Source organism: Babesia bigemina (genome assembly GCF_000981445.1).
Source record: "Babesia bigemina genome assembly Bbig001, chromosome : V".
NCBI classification, from domain to species: domain Eukaryota; phylum Apicomplexa; class Aconoidasida; order Piroplasmida; family Babesiidae; genus Babesia; species Babesia bigemina.
Genome location: NC_027220.1, coordinates 256,003 through 277,830, shown reverse-complemented (window position 1 = coordinate 277,830; position 21,828 = coordinate 256,003). Strand labels below are relative to the sequence as shown.

At 53.1% G+C, this 21,828-nt stretch overlaps 9 protein-coding genes across 9 annotated transcripts; 5 read left to right on the top strand and 4 right to left on the bottom strand.

Moving 5' to 3' along the window:
* Window positions 1-41: 41 nt before the first annotated feature.
* Window positions 42-1,280, top strand: BBBOND_0405190 (-Magnesium transporter MRS2-11, chloroplastic; the record flags this gene model as incomplete). The annotated part of the gene is made up of 4 exons (XM_012914767.1): window positions 42-815; window positions 852-917; window positions 953-1,106; window positions 1,144-1,280. The coding sequence occupies 4 exons, from the start codon at window positions 42-44 to the stop codon at window positions 1,278-1,280; spliced, it is 1,131 nt and encodes a 376-aa protein (XP_012770221.1).
* A 232-nt stretch (window positions 1,281-1,512) lies between these two features.
* On the top strand, window positions 1,513-4,285 carry BBBOND_0405180 (DNA ligase I, putative; the record flags this gene model as incomplete). The annotated part of the gene is made up of 7 exons (XM_012914766.1): window positions 1,513-1,634; window positions 1,671-1,891; window positions 1,931-2,366; window positions 2,402-2,505; window positions 2,564-3,756; window positions 3,796-4,089; window positions 4,130-4,285. 7 exons carry the CDS (start codon window positions 1,513-1,515, stop codon window positions 4,283-4,285), a joined length of 2,526 nt encoding a protein of 841 aa, XP_012770220.1.
* A 57-nt stretch (window positions 4,286-4,342) lies between these two features.
* BBBOND_0405175 (hypothetical protein, conserved) lies at window positions 4,343-5,528 on the bottom strand (the record flags this gene model as incomplete). The annotated part of the gene is made up of 2 exons (XM_012914765.1): window positions 4,343-4,813; window positions 4,923-5,528. The coding sequence occupies 2 exons, from the start codon at window positions 5,526-5,528 to the stop codon at window positions 4,343-4,345; spliced, it is 1,077 nt and encodes a 358-aa protein (XP_012770219.1).
* Window positions 5,529-7,009: 1,481 nt separating this feature from the next.
* Window positions 7,010-7,534, top strand: BBBOND_0405170 (-Lysophospholipid acyltransferase LPCAT4; the record flags this gene model as incomplete). The annotated part of the gene is made up of 1 exon (XM_012914764.1): window positions 7,010-7,534. One exon carries the CDS (start codon window positions 7,010-7,012, stop codon window positions 7,532-7,534), a length of 525 nt encoding a protein of 174 aa, XP_012770218.1.
* Window positions 7,535-8,642: 1,108 nt separating this feature from the next.
* On the bottom strand, window positions 8,643-9,728 carry BBBOND_0405160 (triose or hexose phosphate/phosphate translocator, putative; the record flags this gene model as incomplete). Its single annotated transcript, XM_012914763.1, has 1 exon — window positions 8,643-9,728. One exon carries the CDS (start codon window positions 9,726-9,728, stop codon window positions 8,643-8,645), a length of 1,086 nt encoding a protein of 361 aa, XP_012770217.1.
* A 2,137-nt stretch (window positions 9,729-11,865) lies between these two features.
* On the top strand, window positions 11,866-13,079 carry BBBOND_0405150 (hypothetical protein, conserved; the record flags this gene model as incomplete). The annotated part of the gene is made up of 3 exons (XM_012914762.1): window positions 11,866-12,072; window positions 12,110-12,397; window positions 12,435-13,079. 3 exons carry the CDS (start codon window positions 11,866-11,868, stop codon window positions 13,077-13,079), a joined length of 1,140 nt encoding a protein of 379 aa, XP_012770216.1.
* Window positions 13,080-13,210: 131 nt separating this feature from the next.
* On the bottom strand, window positions 13,211-13,441 carry BBBOND_0405140 (hypothetical protein; the record flags this gene model as incomplete). Its single annotated transcript, XM_012914761.1, has 1 exon — window positions 13,211-13,441. One exon carries the CDS (start codon window positions 13,439-13,441, stop codon window positions 13,211-13,213), a length of 231 nt encoding a protein of 76 aa, XP_012770215.1.
* A 603-nt stretch (window positions 13,442-14,044) lies between these two features.
* BBBOND_0405130 (transcriptional factor 2 subunit, putative) lies at window positions 14,045-15,713 on the bottom strand (the record flags this gene model as incomplete). The annotated part of the gene is given in 9 exon segments (XM_012914760.1): window positions 14,045-14,233; window positions 14,272-14,506; window positions 14,517-14,560; window positions 14,684-14,771; window positions 14,806-14,894; window positions 14,965-15,120; window positions 15,189-15,279; window positions 15,404-15,554; window positions 15,590-15,713. 9 exon segments carry the CDS (start codon window positions 15,711-15,713, stop codon window positions 14,045-14,047), a joined length of 1,167 nt encoding a protein of 388 aa, XP_012770214.1.
* Window positions 15,714-16,361: 648 nt separating this feature from the next.
* BBBOND_0405120 (clathrin heavy chain, putative) lies at window positions 16,362-21,774 on the top strand (the record flags this gene model as incomplete). The annotated part of the gene is made up of 3 exons (XM_012914759.1): window positions 16,362-16,400; window positions 16,745-17,619; window positions 17,658-21,774. 3 exons carry the CDS (start codon window positions 16,362-16,364, stop codon window positions 21,772-21,774), a joined length of 5,031 nt encoding a protein of 1,676 aa, XP_012770213.1.
* Between the last annotated feature and the right edge of the window lie 54 nt (window positions 21,775-21,828).

Here is a 21,828-nt window from a genome sequence, read left to right as displayed (position 1 = left end):
AACACAGTAAGAAAACTAACCGAATATAGCGCCTCTACACTATGGTTGCCCTTAGGGGTGTACCACTTGCCAGCAGCGCGTTGCTGCACGCGCCTGTTTTAAACAGCAAACACTTGGTCATCGAGATCCGCCATGGGGAGATGTGTATGAACGAGTTTACGTGCCAACAGCTTCTCTCTAGAGTGAAAGAGAACTGTCGCGTATCGGACATTCAGCCGAATGGGTTAATCACCTACCGTGATTGCAAGCAGTTGTTGTCGGATACTGACTACATCGCAAACATCGACACACGCTTTGAATGCATCCTCGTACGTCTGTATCCGGTTTCGGCAATCGTATTGCATGATTCGGTGCTGGTCATTGCAAATGGGAACATGAATCTAGACGATTTCCTACGCTCACTCTGCAGCATCACCCGTGAGTATCACAACAATGAGCACAGTTCCAGGTCACCACCGACGCATGGCGGCAGGGGATCCGATGACGTTGATGCTTCGGCGGACTCGGCGCTGCCATTCGAAGTTAAAATTTTGGAATGTTGCTACATGGCATCTTTGAACAACCTGGAGGGGGACATGGCTGCAATCGAAGAGAAGTTCCGTGTAGTGGAGCAAATGGTGCACGAGAAGCGCCGCTACCAGGAAATAAACATGATTCTGCACCACCTGAAACAGCCTGTTGTGAACATGAGCGAGATTCTAAAAGGATTCACAGACATGATGGACGAATACCTCAACGACGAGGATTCCATGAAGCTGCTGGAATTCGAAAGTCACATGCTGTTCTACGGCCCTGAAACGCTGCGTACAGGCTTCGTAGGTGTATATGCATGTTTATAACAGCCTTCGCAGGAGGACCGGACGGTAAACCGCGATTTGGAGAACTTGATGGAGTACTTCGACCAGGAGGTGGACCAGGTATGGCAGATGTGACCCTTGCTAAATTCCTGCAGATGGCGCGTCGCTCCAGAACACTGGGCACCTCTCTGAATGAGCTGGAGAAGCACATAACGGTGGCCCTGGCTATTAAAAGAAACGAGATGATGCGTATCGAGCTCATTTGCAGCGTTCTCAGCACGGCGTTCGGGGCTGGAGCCTGCTTAACAGGTGTGTGCGGCTACGTTACTCAATAAATGTGCATCAGGACTGTTCGGAATGAACGTGGTCAACAGTTTTGAGGAAAGCCATGCGGCCTTCATCGTTATATCGGTTATCGCTCTGCTCATTATGTGCATAGCGGTGTTGGGGATGAAAATACTCATATACAGGCACCGAGTATAAATTAACCCTATGTTATTTGTAATGTTTTGTTTAATTGCGACGATGTCTTCTGCGGCAAACCGTTAGAAGGTCAATATATGGGACTGCGTGCCTCACAGCAATCTACCTTCGGCATCCGTTACCCCTTCGTTACACAGTCACACAGTGATAAAACAGCCTATTCAGTCGCGCAAACAGGCAACGTCGCGCGAGTCGGTCAGTGTTGTCGTTGCGACTGAGGAAGGCAAACTCCATGCGATGTCGTATCGCCGCTTGGCTCTTCGCTCTTATTTTTTTCGTATCTGCGCTTTCCGATTCGTGTAAATGTTTTAGACTTAGTCAGTCGTCGATAATTTCGGGACCTATGAATATCAAGTAGGTGTGCATCTCGAGAAGCGCCCATGTTTACAGGCAATTCTTTGCGGTGCAGCCGCATCCAGCTCGGAGCACGCCAACTTCGCCTCCTGCAGGAGAACAGACCGTGCCGGCGCGCAATGATGGGTCTTCTAGTAACGAGGGGCTCAACGGACCCGGTTGTGACATAACTGCAGCGTCGCCCAAGAGGCGCATTGGAGCCGTTTCAGATGCCACGGAGGAAGCCACGATCGATGAAGGCCTTTCTTGGAGCCAAGGTTTGTTAAAGTCGGCATCTGTGCGAATTACCTGATCAGATGATCCCAGCGAATCAGTGGGTGACAGTGCAGTGGCCAGCCAGGTCAGTGAATGCGCCCCTGCTGAAGTTGGGAAGGCCTCTAAGAAACCCAAGAAAAGCCCCAAGAGGAAGGTGGACGCTGATGAACCGGCCGTTGGTACGCTGTTCAACAGGACCATGAAGCCGGGCGAGGGCTGCGCCGACATAAGGTCGGCGAAGTTCGACCCCAGCCTATTTGACATAAGCCCATATATCCCCAAATACCCCCCTTCCGTCCAGCAGAATTCTCTGTTGTTCATCTTTTTGGCTGAGATATTGCAGGAGGTTGACGACATGTTCAGATCGGGCGTGGGTAGTAGGAAATGCGTGTCCACGATCTTGTCGAACTTCTTCCGCGTCTTAATCTACCACAGCCCTAGCGACGTCATTCACAGCGTTTACATCATGATCAACAGGTGAGACTTGCGCTTGCGGTTATTACCATGCTCAGAATTGCGCCAGAGTATGAGGGCGAGGAGATCGGCGTTGGCGACGTGCTGGTGATGAAGGCAATGGCGGAATCCTACGGCAAAAGTGAAAAATCTATCAAAGAAAGTAGGTGACGTTCATTTGCATGTTACAGCTAAAAAATCATGTTATAATTACTTCTCAGTGTTGACCAAGCACGAGGACCTAGGCATCGTTGCTAGCATGAGTAGCTGCACCTCCCAAACCATCGTGAGACTCCCCGACTTGACCATAGAAGGCGTCATCAAACAATTCAAGGCTCTTGCCGCTGAATCAGGGAAGAATTCGGTTGAGCGGAAAAAGAACGGGATTAAGCGCCTTTTGGCATGCGCGAAGAAGAAAGAGGCTAAGTACATCGTTCGGTTTTTGCAGCAAAAGTTACGCGTCGGTGTGAACTCCATTACGCTATTCCAGTCCATCGCTGACGCCACTTATCTCACGAAGGCTGCTAAGGGCGACCAACCGGCGATCGGTGACGTACGTACCGCTGGCATAAAGCAGGCCGATACCATTGAAGAAATGGAGAAGGCCGTCAAAACGGCGACAACGCACCTGGCCTGCATCGAAACAATTATTGGACACCTGCTGGACGGGGACAACTGCCAACAGCTGCTGGAGCACTGCAAAATACGGCCAGGGATTCCCGTGAGCCCGATGTTGGCGAAGCCCGTCAGCAAGACTGCGGAGATCCTGCCAGCCATCGGCGGGCCAGGAGTGGCATTCACTTGCGAGTACAAGTATGACGGTGAGCGTGTTCAGCTGCACATGATGGAGGGCCGTAAGGTGAGGATTTTCAGCCGCAGCATGGAAAACATTTGCGAGAAATACCCCGATGTGATAGAGAGTTTTCTCATCTGCGTGAAGCCCACGGTGATGAACTGCATAATTGACCTTGAAGTGGTGGCTTATGACCCGGAAAACGGAAAGATAATGCCCTTTCAGCAGCTGTCCACTCGCAAGCGTAAGGGCGTGTCCGTGAAGGACATATCCATCCCGGTATGCATGTTCCCGTTTGACATTCTCTACCTGAACGGCGAGTCCCTCGTGACTAAGTCTCTTTCAGAACGCCGCGCGGCGCTCGAATCGGCGGTGTCTGAGAGGAAGAACCTACTCAGTTTCGCATGCCGCAAGGACATGAACTCCCTGGATGAGATTGACGATTTCTTGCGCCAGGCGGTCTCGGATTCGTGTGAGGGGCTAATGATAAAAAGTCTACACCAGGATGCGACGTACGAGCCGCAGATACGCACCAATAACTGGCTCAAATTCAAGAAGGATTATATTGAAGGCATGGGGGACTCACTTGACCTCGTGCCAATCGCAGCTTTCTCAGGGACTGTGAGTTTCTACGTACCCCGTTTCGCTAACGTGCTGCAGGGAAGGAGAACAAGCGTTTACGGGTCGTTCCTCCTCGCAGTCTACGACCCCGTGCACGAAGTGTATCAAAGCGTCTGCAGGACTGGCACAGGTTTCAACGACCAGATGCTAACAGATCTGCACGATGGTCTGCAGGAGCACATCGTCGCCCACAAGCCCGCGATATATGACGTGCCGGCGAGCATCGAACCTGACGTGTGGTTCCTCCCGGTGAGAGTGTGGGAATGCAAGGCCGCGGACTTCTCCTTGTCGCCGATTCACACGGCAGGACAGGATTTCACTCCGAGCAAGAAGGTATGAAATTACTTTATTATACACTTTTGACGATGTTCAGGGCATTGGGTTGCGATTTCCGCGTTTCATACGCTTGCGACATGACAAGGCCCCGGTCGACGCCACTACCAGCGAGCAACTGTATGAGATGTACGCGAAGCAATTCAACAAGACGCTCTTCAAGGAGAAGAATACTTCTTCAAGTTTTCAGCTCTGACTATTTGCGCGTCCGTTACGTGTGATGACCCTGAGATGTTTGTGCAATGCGGCCTATTTACCCACCTTTGCGGCGGAAGTGCAGCAACACGCGATGGATGATGTCCTGCTGTAAAAGTGTTTTGTGCTCATCCAGCACCCGCCGTGTTGGCATCTCGACGAGCTCCCAGTCGTCCGCGGCAATGCCGGGGACGAACAAGGTTTGTACTTCTTGCTTGAGCGTTGCCACGGGGGTCTTCAGGGGGGGATGAATAGTGAGCACTGTTGTTGCGGGTAACCTGATTTTGAGTTCGACTGTCTGCTTCTGCTCGGCTTGTTCACACTGCCTATTGAGCGCCTCCAGTCTTTTTTGCGACGCGGACTCGAAGTCGCATTTACCGATGTCGTATATTTTCTTCAGGTGCGATGCAGCGTGTTTATCTTCTTGTACGTCGGGCTCACTGGTTTTCTGGGTTATTTTTGGCCGCAACTTGCCTTCATCCACGTGAATTTGGGGGTTCCATTCATTTATACTTGTTATCACAGATGACTGCACGCGGTGAGTGCGGTTTACGCAGCTACAATCAGAAGGCGCTGCTAGTACTGCGTAGGCGCAAGCGCGCCACATTCAACACTGATGGCCATAAATTTTCACTCACCGTCAATTTGTCGCTCAGCTTGTCAATTTGTCGCTTAGTCAGGTCTTTGCCAACGCATTCGAAGTTGTCGGTGTAGGCGTTCCTGTTAACGTCGCTACTGTGCCTGTACGCCTTGAATGGGTCGAAGAAGTGCCCTTCAAGGGACTTAACAGAAACGCTATACTCTTCCTGTAGAGCTGCGATAAGGGACCGGTAGGCCAGGCGGAGGAGTGGTACATCTACCACTTGTAGTACGGCATAACCGTGAATACTGCGAAACCCCAATGCCACTAGAACAGCTTTCATCTGGTCGTCATTGCCAATACGTCGGCTGTATAGGGCGTTTTGTTCGCGTATCCGCCTTTTTTCATGCTCCCAGGGGTGCAGAAGCACGTTCTCAACTATCTTGAGTAACAACTTGTAACCTGCAGACTTCGTCTCATCGCGTGGTCGCTGATCAGTTTTACACACTGAATTAGGTCCACCAACCTTGCGCAAATCCGACAGTATCTGATTTAAAACCGAAGAATTCGTAGAATCCTTCGCCCCGATGAAGTCGACTTCGTCGATGCTGAATAATTCGGCAATTGTCGCGGAATCACTGCCCGTAGGTGTACTGTCTTCCATTTGCATAATATTTTCCCGTATAGTTGCGGCTGACGCCAATCCGCGGCGCTTCAGGCCTGCGCCTCACCAGCACCAGGCGACCGCCCTAAGCCCTGACAGATGACATCAAGTCACACACGCGACTTTGAAGCCTGGTAACCTATTGTTACGTTAACTGTGCTGGCCTCAACCTTGAGGTTTTGACCCTTGCGTAAGTCAGGGTGTTGAGCGGTGTGTGCGAGTACACACCGACGACCGTGGAGTTAAAGCACTTCCGGCTACTGTGAAACACGAAAACGCAGCGGCCCAGAGCATCTAATACCTGCGAGGCGCATTCCTAGTCACGCCATACAAGGAACGCGCCAGGCAGCTTCGCTATCTGTGTGCCACCGCTGGCATTCTCTACGTCGACCGACGTCGGTCTGCAGCGGTGTCTATTACAAGGACTCTGCACCCCGTTGCCTCTGTATGCCGCACAGCGAGCAGGGAATATCTGTGGGCTGGTACGATGTCAGGCAGTGACGGTGCGGGCGAGGCGTTCAGGCGCCGCGCTGGAGCGCACGGGAGTACGAAGGAACCCGGAAGCAGAGACCAAGTGTATCATTGTGATTACGAAGCTTTACGCGTGAAGACGCAGCCAAGCTTTGTGAGGAGATGGAACAATCTCATCGCAGGATTTCTTTGGTCGCTGATTCACTTTTACCTGACTTACAGCTTGATACTGCAGCTGGCAGCTGCTGACAGCAAGTTCGCTTTCCTGTGGCGGCGCCTATTCTTGCTGGCTGATTTGGCGCTCTTCTGGGGCTTGCTGGTAATCGCGGTCCGTGGCGTCATCCTTTTCGACAGCTGTATGCAATTCCATATCGAGCACTTCGACGAATTCCCGAAGATGTACAGCGACCATGCCATCCAGGAACCGTTGATGCACAGCGATTTCAAGCGTTACAGCTTAATCAAGCAGCTCTATGGTGCCATATTCTTGGCTCCTTTGCGGCTATTGGCTTGCGTTTTCTTCTTCACCCTGTGTGTTGTCCTCATCGGTGAGCTTTCGCTTCATCCGGCCCAACTCCTTTTAGGCATCCCCCTCACGGTGTTCGGAGATCGCTTCAAGGAGCCTACCAGGATATATGTGGCCACTATGTTCCACTACGTGACTCGTATAAGCTTATGGGGCATAGGTATGCATGCGCGTCCGGGATCTTTTATCTATCTCAGGCATATCCGAGGTCAAGACGGTATGCGCCCCTGGAGTCACCCTGGGCAAACCGTTGAACGTGATTAACAACCACGTTGGTGTTCTGGTAGGTGCCAGCAAGTTGCTTTAAGCGCACTGGCAGGATACGCTCTACATGCTACAGAACGGGTCGTACTCGTTTGTGTGTAAGAAGGCATTAGAGAACACTTTCATCATCGGGGAGTTTATCCGCCTGCTGAAGTGCATCACAGTAGATCGCGAATGCGCGGAGAACCGTAGGACTGCGTACCTTTCCATAGCCGATCGTATGAGGTCTATCAATGAAGGGCGCGAGAAAGTTTCCCTGGTGGTGTACCCCGAGGGCACCACCTGCAAAGGTAGCGTCCTGCTGCCCTTCAAGCATGGCGCCTTCGGTGCGCTGGTACCACTGCACCCTTTGCTTGTGGTGCTAGAGTATAGCTACTTGGACATCGCCTACGATGTTTTCTCCTGGCAGTGGTGGACGATTCACGCCTGCTGCTCGCCAGCGAGCGTGCGACTCATTGCTTACTGGCTGCCGGCCATCCAGCCTCCGACCGAGGAGGAGGTTGCGCGGAAGGGGGCGCACGAGTGCGTGCGGGAGTATGCGATCTACGCCAACCGTGTCATGCGTGAGGCCATCGCCAAACTGAACCCCCATGCCGACCTCGAGCACTTGCAAAAGAGGGACGTTATTGTGTCACCTACTCTGCGCGGTAAGCTGACAGCTCGTTTGTATGGCCCTGTAATGCAGCGCCACTACGAGCTCACTGACGCGGAGGTGCACAAGACTGAAGAGGTGGTTTTCCACTAATTCTTCAATTGGCGCAGGGCGAGTGTCAGCCGGATTTGCAAAGATCTCCTGGAACCGCTGGGATATCCGGATGATCTCCACCGCAGTCGGCAAGGCCTTCGTGCTACAAGTATGCGAAGGATCGCCACTGTGCGTCGACGCCTTCACTGCAACGTGCGTAGAACCCCGGCGGCCTCAGTCGCAACGGGGTTGTCGGGCGGATCCCACACGGTATATTAGCAATGTTCATGTAGACGGTGTTTCATGCCATAAACATTCCATTTCTGTCGTGCAGTGCCTTAATCATGCAGCTGCAGAAGCAACTTTCGGATGACTTAATGGCGTCTGCGCTCTCATGTTCTACGTGATTCGTCAACGCGTTAAAGACTTCTCTATGCATGTCAGTGAGTGTTAAAGTACAGCTGGTGCGACCTGCAACTGCCCCCCAACACGGGTGTCTAATGAAGGCGTCCAATTCGAATGTCAACTGGTTGGGGCTCATCACCCACGTTGGTGTCGCCTTCTAACCCCTCACGGGGTGGCAACCAATACGAAATGTAAGTCGGCGACGGTGTGCCGCCGTTCACGTTAAATTTCACATCGCTCCGCTCCTTGTAGGATTTGCAGCGACGTGATTCGTCGACAACTCACGGAGCAGCTCAACTATGCGGCGTAACGTGCAGGAACGTCCTGGCATTCAAACAAACGACATCGCCACTGCGATCTTGCGCAAGCGCCCAGCAATACAAGCTGCAGTTCGACGCAACCCCCAAACAAGCCACACTTGTCGCGCAGTGCAGCAGCACTGCACAAATGAAGTTCAGAAGTGTATATACAACATTTTGTAATAACATGGATCTCAATGATTAATTACAAATTGCGACAGGTATCCTGACACGATGACATCGGCATTTGTAATCACGCAAAAATGTCATTGGTATTCGGCGTTTCGTACGATCATCGCATCTACGGCAATGCCACACGTACCGCTGCGCATTTTCGCGAACATTGGCACACGTGGCATCGTATTGCGCCATTAGATGAGCAGCGATCACGATGAATACAACAAATCTTGGCCTTTTCCTTAGCTAATAAGGCGTTGCAGTTGACGCGAAAAGGGGCTGGCACGCTAAGCGGCCGTCACCGCTTTTTGTCGCATACAAACGCCCTGCTTAGCCAGAGAGTACAACAAACCACCCACAATAGCCGTGCCCATGCCCACATAGCCCAGAACTTCCACGTCATTCTTGAAGATGATGATAGACACTACTATCACTGCTATACGTTTCATGGTATTGAGCACAGAGTGTGTAACCTGATTCATAAGTCCCAGGCAGTAGAACGCACAGTCATTGTACACGTAATACAGAAAGCCACAGGCTACGAACCGGACAACAACGAAAGCCTTCTCACCCCCTGTCATGGAAGCAGTTGACTCGGCCCATACCTGCCTCCACTTAGGGGACTCGATTGCGAGCGCCACAGGCAGGCACAGAACTGCAGCTACCAGAGTGAAAAGCATGTAGACGTTGGTGGGGGTGAGGTTAGAACCGATTCTCTCGTCATCCTGCTTTAGCCCCTTCGTAATAATTGTTCTAAGTGCTTCGAAGATGTTAGACAGCAAGGCCGCCAGGAAGGCCCAAACATTGAAGTCAAGCTCCTTTGCTGACGCCAAGGCGACTCCGGCAACTATGGGAATCAGTGACAGGTATACGTATATGTTGAGGTAATCCTTCAGGATGAGAATCGACAAGGCGGCCGTCGCCACAGGCTCCGCCGACTTAATGACGGTGGTGAAGGACACGGTACCCAAAGCCATAGAGAGTATAGTGCCGCAATGAAGTAATACTGTAAGCGCGCCCAAGGGTACAAACATCTTTGCAAAAGTCGTAATCGACGGGAAGTGCGGCATGGGACGGAACTGCGTGCCCCAAAACACGATCGCAAAGATCCAGCCCACAAAGAATTCGAACGAACACAGCGACCATGGCAGCGGTAGAACGTTCAGCAGTGACTTCGAGGTCATGATGTGTGCAATGTTCAGCCCGTACCAGACGCCTATCGCAACCCAAAGCTTGATGTGGCTCCACCAGTCGACATTGGGCTTCTCAACCGCCGCCGCATTGTGTTCCAGCTTCGTTGCGGATTCCTCAACCAGTGCATTTATTTCAACGACTTGCGGCACTTCGTGGATAGTCAATGCTGATTCCGACATTGTTTCGCTTGAGAAACTGCTAATCACACGCACACCAATTTTTCTTCCGAGACGTGAAAATATGAGCTATTATGTTGAATATTCTATTTCGATTTCACAACAAATGAATGTCGCAAGATGATTCTGACTGACGCAGAAATTTTCGGGGAGGTTGCTCGGAAAATTCCGCAGCGCCAAGTGGCGCGCTAGCCATGTACATATCCGAACTTCATTGTTTATGCCCACAATGGTTTTAGACTATTCCCTAGTGTGTGTATGCTGTTTTTGTAATCTGTGATGTGATTTGAAACATTATAGCACTGTGTCTTCCCGCTGGAAGAACAACAGATACGTTTGTGCCGGGCATGCTTTATCGTATGTCGCTGATGTCGCCGTCATTCCCACCATACATTTTGTGTAGAATACCTGCACGCAACCATATTAGAGCGTTTTTCGTGCTTGCCCAGCTTGCGCCCCGCACTTCGCGGGCAAAGGCTGTGCACGAGAAGTGGCCTGGCCACCGACGTTTGGTAGGGCCGTTCTGGACGGATTCCTTATGCTAACCTACGTAGCAGTCGTTTGCAAACTCGTACCCTTATTTGGGCAGCATATCTCGAATTACAAAGATGACTCTGTCCAAGTCTTGTCTAGCCAAATGCTCTAGCTTCACAACACCCTCCCACGTAATCACGTATCGTTGAGCCTCTTTAACCGCGACACTCTATTGAACAGCTACTTTGTGATATGCATTGAAAGGTCGACTCACTTGCGCTTCGTGTCCAGCAGACAAAGTTACTGCTCGCTGTTCTAATGGCTGTTTCTTTAGAGATCTTTAAGTAGTCGCACCAACTTTACAGCTCTTTTCTGCAATCATCTTGCTATTAACAAGAGCACAGTCGTGTTCGACGCAATTCGTACATTTTCCCAGTTTCCCCAACACGATGCTGGTGGATACAAGACGGTTGAGCCGTAGTTTGTGGATAATGACATACATAAGTCATGAGCACCTTTGACGTCGACGAATTTGGTCGCAATCGGCACGACCAATCTTATATTTGGCATAGTATGAAAGCAGAAGAACTGGTGACGGATGGAGTATCATTCGGTATGCGCAGATAAGTGTCCGGCGGAGCGCATTGCCATATCCTTCATGATGGGGGCAATCGATTTATTACACAAAGTACAGGAACGCAAAAGCGTAATATGATTTCGATTTTCACGGCCAACAAACAACTAGTAAACCTGATTACGTATTGGTGGTTACGCAACAAAATAACTTCTAACTTTTAGAAAGTACGACCTTCACCTCCTAAGAGCCTTGCAATGGCACTATAAAAGGTATATAAGGGACCACCTATGAGTCAATGTTATTGCGGCTCGCAGCGCTTGCCGGGACGAGATAATGCTAGTGTTTGTTATTAGAAATGAGAATAAACGTTATCACCGAGTGACGTTACACCAGCTCCAGCATGGAATTACGCCAACCGTTTATGAGGTGTCAATAAACACAAAGGCGCTCGTGTAACGGTGCAGGGCCTCAAGTATTGTAGCCCAGCACGTTGCTAGCGCCCGGTGTAAGTGACGGTGCCGGAGGCTGCGCAGCTCAAGGCAATCAACGCTTAATTCCGGGTCACCATGATTATAGTTTCGCTTTAACGTCACACATAAGCCGGAATTAGACGTTGTATGCAGTTCATATTCAAGATATACTTAACGGCATGTGTAACAGCTGCCACTGCGCGTCGCCGACGCAAAACGTTACACATCAAGGTGGAAGCTAAAAATCTTGACGCCTAGTGCAAAGGCGTTCGTTAATTCCACTGGTATTAGTTTTGCTGCATGGTGCAAAGCGAAGCCCGTGCCTCTCGAATGTGTGGTATAGATACGTCGAGTAGGCAACGTACACCCAAGTCATACGACGGCCTTTGAACGATAAGTTTTACCACTCAGATCACGACTCATTTTTGCCGCTATAATCCGCTTTCATTCTGCCTTCTGCCGTATCTCCGTGGCACGGAAGCCACCCATCATTCGCTGCAGGTTCCAAATGTGCCGCTCACTTTGCCACTGGCGGCGAAGTGGGCAATAGATCGCTGCAGCTGCGCGTCGTAACTTGCATTTCAACCGAAAGGGCCCACACATCTGGTCGATCGCCAACATGAGCGCTGCTCAACACGGTGCCAATGCAGCTGCTCCCGAGCTGGAAGGCGCAGCGCGCCGACTGAGCTCTTTGGACATCTCCAATACTGCCCGGTCACAGCTGTTGCCACCCTCTGGCGGGGAGAAGACCCCGAAACCTGCGGACTCAAACACGCCCAGGGCTAGTGCGCCTTCCACGCCAAGTACCGCTTTCGGAATGGCAAGCGTAGGTGTCGATACGTGTGGCTTTCACGGGTTTGTAGTCAAATGTCGAGAAGATGCAGAAGGCGGCTGCGCAGCGAGTGATAGACGTTAACGACCCGAGCCTGGAATGGGGGCCGACGCAGGTCATCATTGACATCGATGACACCGTCAAGTCTAGCGGCGGTTACAAGCTGTTCAACGTGCCCCTCGGTGGAGTTGATACGCAGTATGGCCGCGGAGAGCTTTACCCGGGGTCATTCCAGTTCATCCTTGAGCTCGCCATGTACAAGATGGGGAAGAACCGCAAACCCCTCCTCCTCGCCGTGCTCACAACGCGCATACCGCAGGTAGGGATGCGTGCCGTGTATATACACGTCGTTTCAGGTGCCAATCACCGTTGATTCGGCCCTCAATATGAGGCTGCGCGAGGTCGCGGAAAAGAGGGGCGTTTTGAACTGGGGCATTGACTGCGATAACAAAATCTTGTACTCGACGATTAAGGAATGGGTGTTCAACGAAACGAGGGGAGAGAAGAAGTTCGTTAATTTCAGAAAGCTGCACAAGTACGTGTGCAACGAGAACAACAATGCCAGGTTCATATGGATTGGTGACACCGGTGACCGGGACCTTGAGGCAGGGGAGCTGATGATAAAATCATTCCCGGGAAAGATAAGGGCCGTGTTCATGCACTGCGTCACCCCCGATGAGGGCAACGAAGGCCAGCGCATGCCCAACGACTACTACCTCAAGTCCGTCCCGGTTTTGTTCTTCCGCACCTACGTCGGCGCTGCGAAGAAGGCAGTAGAACACGGGTTGCTAAATCACAACGCGCTATCGCGTGTTCTCGTCAGGGCGGTGCTGGATCTCAACGAAAACAGCCCGCAGGACCTATCGAAGTGGAAGGACCTCATTAGGGACATTTTGGAGGTGGAGGAGATCGCCAACCTGAAACGTTACGAGGCCAACCTCGTGGTGAAAACCCGAGTCATCATCGAAAACAAAATCAAGGAGCTCGCGCACCACGCATAATGCGGCGCTCCATACTTAAATGCGCGTGAATTAAGCTTTGGTTATAATTTTAATCCTATCGCAGTCTGGCGTTCATTGCCACCCGTGTCCTCCATGCTGCGCTCATAGTGCCAGTTGTGCCACATACGGTGCTAGCATTCATCCGCATTAAGAATCAATGGTGCATGCGACCGATTTGGGGTGTAAGTGGTGTTATGTAATCGCTCCACCCATATAGTCAGTGGCCTGTCCCACGCTAGACAGCACCTCACTGTATGCTGTGCTGTTGCCCTGGTGGCGTCTGCATGGCCAGGATTGACGTGGTTTTTGTCGAAGTCGTCCAATTGGCCAGCGTCGAAAGACTCAATGCTATATTGCACCATTTTGTTTTGGGGATACTGCTTCCTGCAGTCGCGGCTTCCACTACCACCTATTTGCGTGCCGGTGGAGCAACCAGCTGACCCCGGTCCATTCAGTTCTTCCGAACACCCCGCGCTAATCACTGTGCAGCTGACACAGGATACCAGCAAGTTCGTGACCGAAGTGTCAGTCTGACGTTCTTGAGTTCATTACCGCGTATGTAGTCTTCCCTAGGGGGTCAAACCTAACGTGACGTCGAATGTCAATGAAATCGCATCTCCCACGCAGGTGACGCGTTATTAAACCTTGGTGTTAACCCGATGTTCCAACAAGTTCGAGATGCATAACTTGCAACAAATGAGTCCCCAGGCGCTGAGAAGTTTTTATGGTTTATATTACAATGGCCTATCTAGATTGCGCCCTGTATAACGAATACTATTTGATGCGTTTATACATTTTTGAAGTACGATATTTACGATGAGTTATATCGGACGCATCTTCCTACTTGCGCTGTAGGGAAGGCTGTTTTGAACTACCGATGTCAGTCGGGCGGTACAAGGTCCGATACTACACCCCCCACCACACGTTAAGCAGCTACATCATTGTCTGTAGCCACCGCCGCCATTTTAATCCACTTCATCTAGTGAGTTCCTGTCCAACTCCACTTGATCGCCTGAGACGCAGAAGGGACACTGGTGTAGCTCGTTGTGTATGTATGTTGTACAATGCTCGCAGTAGAAGCTGCTGCACTGGGGGCACACCAGCCCACATATTGCGTCCACATTGCAACTGCTGCATTTGGCAGATGAAGGTTCCTGCGTGGCTCGGTTATGTTGCCGCTCGTTCGACTCACCTCGCGAAAGGCCTTGGGCGGAATGAGCTGGTGGAACATTCTTGATATGTCTGGAGGCGACACCAGATACAGACCACAGCACTTGCACTTTGTGGGTATCGCGCATGATTTGCTGTGGCACTGGGGGCAAATGTACGTCTTGTACGTCAGAGAAGAATGGCAGACGCACAATGACGCCGTGTTTGCCTTTTCCAGTGGCGGGAATCCGACCTTCGTCAGAATGGGCTCCATCCAACTGCGCCTACGGCATATCGATGCGCTTTTCAGGGGACTTGCCATTTGGGAGCCACTGTGTGTTCATTCATGAGCCGCTTCAGATGCACGGAATCCCTACAGACTGCGTACGATCCGCCCGTTTCTTCGCATATGTGCTGAAAAGTAAGTCAGGGTGCGTTTATTGGCAATAACCTACTTTGAGTATATACATTTCTGGCGCGATGGAAATGGCGCTGACAATGACATGCTCGTCTTTCAGCCTTTGCAGGGTTGCCAGGATGTTGCTGCGGAGTGTCAGGCGAAACGAAAAGTAAGTACCTCGGGTCGAACGTCTTGGTTGAGGCAAAAATTACTAGCACTTCTCGGGTGGTATACGGGGGCATGCCGGACAATATTCCGATTGCCATCTGAACGCAATTACGCATGTCAACGCAATTCGCAGAATGCTGCATTCCAGTCATTTTGTAGGGTACTCACCTCGAGGCCGTTTTGTAGCGACGGCACGCCCTCCGCTCCCTCTTTGATGGTCGCTTCCAGCAAAGAGACAGTCTCCGATGGCGGAGTTCCGAGCTTGGCAATCAACGATGAGCGTTTGTTGCGAAGCGCCACAAGAGCGAGTTGGGTCATAGGCCCCTGGTGGAACATTCTCTGGATGAGCTCCTATGTCGCCCCGTTATTCCATCATTTAGCAGGCAACTAACCTTGATAGCTCCCGATGCGCAATGCAGGCGATCCGGTTTGAAATCAACCTCCCGCATCCCGTCGCTTGTATCGAAGACTATGACGATGTTTCTGCGGAAACGTTACCCCGATCCACCAAATCACACGAGCCAAGACCATTTACGCCTTAACACATGTATATAACACTATAAGCTTTTGCGTATAATGCAGCGTGAATATGAATGTTGATTCATACCTAACGACACTACGCTTCTGGATGCCTCCATCCGGGTCGTCCGTGATTGCAACACCCTCGAACGACGACATGGGCGTATGCCCGCTCTTTTGCTGAACGAACTGCAGGACGCCATCCTTATCAACCAGCTGTTCCCACGATTTGTCGAAATCTGGACGATTTGTATTGCCCAAATCCGACGCCCACCTTTTTCCCACGCGTACTGCGCATACAGCTCTTCTTCTCGCTGTTCATCGATGTCGAAGCGCTGCTCGAACTCCGTGATTAGCTCCTCGACGACCAACGGCCGGGCCGTTTCCTCTGGAGCCATGGTCCGGGGGTCATCAGATTAGACAGCGTGCACGGAGTCAGCTTCCTACGCCAAAACTTCGGGTAACAAGCGCATATGGAGACTGGCGTTGACCATGACTATTGTGAGCTCTGGCAAAACGGCTATCTGCCGCTCCTGCGATATCATACAACGGGCAATCGCCCTGTGCCGCGTAGGTTGCCGGCGCACGTTTTAACAGATTTATGTGTGCAATCAAACAACACCGACTAATTCGGTCTTGGCGTGCCACAAAACTTGGTAAATATACGGCCGGTTTGGAAGCAATGGGCGGCGCTCTATGTGTCGTGTGTAGGTTAAGACCTGCTTGGTAGTGGGTTAGCAAGGGAGTCGTATGACAGGATAGTCGAAGCGCAGAAGTCGCCTCTGGACAGAAACACGGGAATTCGCCGAGTGCTGGCGCGTAGTTATATTCGGAGGCTCACTTGTGACGTTGCGTAAGTCCCAATCCCCACCTATCCACCTTGCCACTGCGGCCGAGCCCTGCTCTCGTCACAGTGCGCTTTCACATCGGGCCCACAAATTTGGGCAGGGTGTGTATGAGGAAATTAGTAGGTTAGCGGGCATACGAATAGGCCCTGCGGCCGGGCTTTGGATGCACATTTAACCGTTCACAAGATCACACAGAAGATGGCAGGAGCTCCCGTGAATGTGACAACCGTGCTTAGGGTAGGTAGCCTTGCTTTTCGTGACCTGTGCGTTGCTGTCTACGCTCACGGCGGCACACATTTTTGAGTTAACGCGCGTAATCGCGTATCTCAACTTGGCGCCGGAGGATGCGATGTAGCCTTATGCGCGAACACATCGTGCTAGATTGTGGATGTGTGTATTTGAAAGTGTGTGTTGCTTTCACATCCATCGGATCCGGCTGTGACTGCTATCTCCCAGCGTGATATTCTCGCGTCCCTGCGTCCATACATTGCGGTTGTGTAATGCGTATATTCCGGCATAGTGGCGTATTTGCAAACGGGTGATGCGTGTGCTGTTTGGTGAAGTGCTCATTGTTGCCTCAGCTGAAGGATCTGGGTTTCGACGATGGATGCTTCAGGTTCGGAACGCTCACGCTGGGTGGTGACAGATTTGTGTGCGTTCGGGAGTCCGAAGGCGCATCCCCCTCCGTCGCGATCATCGACTTGCACAAGGGCGGCGATGTGTCACGCCGTCCCATCAAGGCGGAGGCGACTATTATGCACCCTAATGAGTTCATCATCGCATTGAAGGCATCCGTCGATGGTGGCCACTTTGTCCAAGTATTTCATCTGGAGACCAAGGAGAAGCTGGGCGCTCATCAGTTTTCAGAAGCGGTCGTTTTCTGGCGCTGGATTTCCAGCACGACGCTTGCAGTTGTGACCACCACGTCAGTCTACCACTGGACAGTGCGCTCCGGAGAGCCCGTGCTCATGTTTGCACGCTCGGGAAAGCTAGCTGACCCGTCGACCAAACTGGTGCACTACGCCTCTGACGACAACGCAAAATGGTGTATGGTGTGCGGGATCTACTCGCTCGATCAGGGCGCAACCGTAGAGGGCTCTATCCAGCTCTACTCCACAGAGCGCCGCCAGCAGCAGCTGCTCGAGGGGTACACCGGCACTTTCGGCAGGCTCCGCATTTCCAAAGATAACTTCGACACCACGGGTCTGCTGGTCTTCTGTGAGCACAAACGGGGCGCGCAGACGTCGAAGCTGCACTGCATGGATATTTACACGCAGCGCACCGAGGGTGCCCCCGCACCACTGAAGGTGTCCAAGGAGATCGAAAACATTGCCACTACTATGGGCGACTTCCCCATATTCGTGCAGATCCTTGACTCCTGCGGACTCATTTGCGTCTTGACCAAAAACGGTTTCGCGCACTACCACGATGCTGCTACGGCGCTGCCTCTATTCAGGTGAGTCCACGGACCCCTAGCAGCTAACTCGAATGCAGCCGTAAAATCAGCGACGTGCCGCTGTTCGTGGCCGATGCCAAGCGTAGTGAAGGCAAAGCCGTTGGTGTCATTGCCGTGAATCGTTCCGGCGACGTTGTGGAGGCCATAGTTGACGAGAACCGTCTGCTGTCGGCTTTGAGCTGCCCGGACGAGGTCCGCGTGAGCCTGGCGACGAGGTTTGGCTACCCCGGGTCAGAGAACCTGGTGATGCGCTCTTTCGAGGACTACTTCTCCAGGCGCGACTACAAGCAGGCCGCGAGGCTGGTTGCCTCTTTGAAGAACGGCGCCTTGCGCACGCCGGAGATCATGGAACGGTTCGTCAACGCACCGGCGTTGCCGGGGGAGTCTGCGCCGGCGCTGCATTACTTTTCGGTGCTGCTGGAGCACGGGCGTTTGACGGCTAGGGAGTCGATTGAACTGGTCCGCCCGGTGGTGGCTCAGGGCCGTGAGGAGTTGGTGAAGAAGTGGTTGGATGAGGGCAAATTGACCGAGTCAGAGGAGCTCGCCGACTTGGTCCGCAGTCTGAGCCCATTGCTGGCATTCAAAATCAATGTGTCACTCGGATCCCACTTTAAGGCTATCATGTGTCTCCTGGACGCCGGCCACGCGGAGAAGGTGGTGCCTTACATCCGCAAGATCCCGCTGTCAGACGTAACCTACGTGACCGGTTCCACCGGCGACAGGGTCGCGCAGATCCCAGGGCTGCCTTCGATGGACGCTATCGTGGACCACATGGTGAACTCCCGATCAGCTGATATCGTGGGTTTCGTGAACGACTTGATCGCCGGTTTGGGCCCCGGAGAGTGTTTGTGCGATGTGGGCCAGGTCACCGAGGTATTGATAAAGAACAACAAGCTGCAGGAGCTCACTAAAATCTTGCTGGAATACCTGAAGCCCAACCGCGAACAGCACGCGGCGCTCCAGACCCGCCTGTTGGAAGTGAACCTCCAGCAGCAACCGCGTGTGGGGGAGATGATTTTGCAGATGAACGTGTTGACGCATTACGACCGGTCGTACATAGCGCGCCTGTGTGAGAGCGCGGACCTCTTCGACTTGGCCGTGAAGCACCACACTTCGTTGTTTGACATTAAGCGCATCGTGATCAAGGCCGGTGGCAAATTGAGCCGCGGCATATTCGAGACGACCATGAAGGCGATGACGCCCGAGCAGGCTTTGGAGGTTATCCGCGATATGGCAGACTCCAGCGATGTCGGCAATCACGAGGTGGTCTCGTCCGCACTAAGCCTGCACAACCACATCGGCACCATGCAATTGGTGCAAACGTTCGAGCGCAGTGGTTCATCTGATTTGCTGTTCCTGTTTTTGAAGGCGCTTCCGGTAATCTCCCAGGCTGCGCTGGCGGAAAAGACAGAGCTGAATGCCACGCTGGTATACAAATTCATCCAGTGCTGCATCGACCGTGCCGAGTATGATGATCTGGAACGCGTTTGCAAAGAATCGAACTGCTACGACGGCCTTCGCGTCAAGGAGCTGCTCAAGCAGTCCGCGCTCCCCAGCCCCAAGAGCTTGATGATCGTCTGCCACAAGCTGGGCGACTTGGCGGAGCTTACCGAGTATCTCTATCGCAACGGCATGGAGAAGGCGATCGAGATATACGTGAACACCATAAACCCGGGAGGTGTTGCGGCGGTCGTCTCCGCGCTGTTTGACATTGGCGCCGCGGAGAGCACGATCCACTCGATCCTCGAAAATCTAAAGGACTCCAACGGCATGATAGCGATGATCAAGGTGGCTGACGAGCGCCACCAGCTGCTGATGTTGAAGGACTGGCTGCAGAAGCGGGTCAACGATGGTTACAAAGAAACCGAGATCCACACCGCGCTGGCCAAGATCAGAGTCTCTTCGCAGCAGGATGCAGAGGAGTTCTTGCGCACCAACACCCACTACGACCGCGCTGTCGTGGGCAAGTTCTGCGAGGAGCGCGACCCGATGCTGGCTTACCTCATATACTCCCAGGCTACCATGGATGACGACGTGTTGCGCGTATGCGCGGGCAACTCCCTGCACCGGATGCTGGCCTCGTACGCGCTGAAGCGCTCGTCTGCACGGATGTGGCGGGAGATTTTCTCGGCCGACTCTACTGCCGTGAAGCCCGAGGACCGTAAGCATATTTGTGAGGAGCTGGTGTCCCTGGCGCCCGAGAGCTCTAACGCGGCTGAGATCTCCTGCGTCCTGAAGGCGCTGCTGGATGCGAACATGGACGCGGAGGTTATAGCGCTGCTGGAGCAGCTGCTGCTCACGCAGACGCAGTTCGCGTCAAGCGGTAATCTGCAGAACCTGTTGCTTGCTACCGCGGTGAGGACCAACCCGGAAAAATTGGAGGAGTACCTCCCCAAGCTGGACAACTACGACGTCACGGCGCTATCGAAGCTTGCTACTAGCTTGGGTCGTACCAGGTCGTCTTTCTCCATCCTCAAGAATGCCGGCCGCCACTTGGACGCTCTGGATGCGTTATTGAACATGAAGGAGGAGGGCATTCTCAAGGAGGCCCAGGAATACGTTGAAAGCGTCGATCAGTCTGAGATGTGGTTCAGGCTTGGTAGGGCATATTTGGAGCACAAGGAGCTCTCTCCGGCCATTGACGCCTACGTGCGCAGTGGCAACCCCAGCGACCACGAACGCATAAAGGAAGCGTGCGGCAAGGACACCGACCTTTTGTTGCGGTGGCTACGCGAGTGCCGCAAGGTCAGGGAGAACCGACAGATAGATACCGATCTGCTGCTGTGTCTCGCTGAGAGCGGTAACACGGATGAGTTCCGCGAGGTGCTGAGCGCGAAGAACTGCGCCGACGTCGCATACGTGGGCAGCAAGCTTATGGAAGCGCAGAGGTACGCAGAAGCGGTGATCGTTTACTCAAGCGTTCCCAACCACTCCAAACTGGCCGTTTGTCATCTGAACCTGGACAACTTCGAGCAGGCTGCGGAGACCGCCTTGAAGGCCCGCAACCCCCAGGTGCTCCGGCAGGTGGTAGAGACCTGTGTCTTGAAAAACCAGCTCGCAATCGCCCACAATGTGGCCATAGAGCTGTTGACTTACCCCGATTTCCTGCCGGGCATTGTAGCCATGTACGAGAACACGGGGAACGTTCAGGAGGTCATCCACCTGCTTGAGAATTCGGAGCGCTCCGTGGCCGTTTGCACCGAACTGGCGATCGCGGTTGCGAAGTACCGGCCCGACGACCTATTGGCGCACTTCAAAAACCGTTACACCGGAGAATCGATCCGCACCTCTCTGAACATCGCCCGCGTGGCGCGCGAGTGCTGCAACCTCTGGCTGTGGAGGGAGGCCATATACCTCTACCGCCTGGAATCACCGGACAAGGCGCTCATGTCCATGGTGTCGCACTACGGCCTGGCGTGGGACGAGGAAGTCTTCTTTGCGGCGGCTGGGGAAGCTGCCAACCCGGAGGCGTTGTACAAGGCCATCCACTTCTGTATCCAGTGCGAGCCTATGCTGCTGACGCGTCTGCTCATCAGCATCAAGAACCGCGTCGACCCCATCCGCGTGATAAAGATCCTGAAAAACGCGGACTGCCTCGGCATAGCGAGGGAGTACCTGGAGGCCGTGGCGGACAAGAGCAACCCCGGCGTAAACGACGCCCTGTTGGAGGTCTACGTCGAGGAGGAGGAGCACGAGCTGCTGGAGCGCAGCATAGTCAGGCTGGCGGTCTTTGACCAGCAGGCGCTATGCGCGAAGCTCGAGGGGCACCGCCTGCCGCAGATGCGCAGCATCGCTGGGGTGCTCTACGCCCGCTCGCGCGATTTCTCCAAGTCGGCGCTGATTCACAGGCGCAACGGCGACTTCGCCGGTGCCATCAAGGCCGTCAACATGTCCCGCAGCGAGTCGCTCGCGCTTGAGATGGCGAAATACTTCATAGAGCACGGGCTCCGCGAGGAGTTCGTCGCGTGCCTGACCGTCAACTTCGGGCTGCTCGAGCCCGCCGACATCCTGGAGCTGGCGTGGGTCAACGCCCTGGACCTCGACATCCTCATGCCGTTCATGATACAGACGCTGCGGACGATCCCGCGCAACGCGGCGCGGTCGTTCTCCGCGCAGCAGGTCCCGCAGCCGAAACTGCAGTTGGGCTACCGCTAACCAAGTGATGTTAATGTATCTAGACACTACTTTAGAAATTCACGTACAAATGTG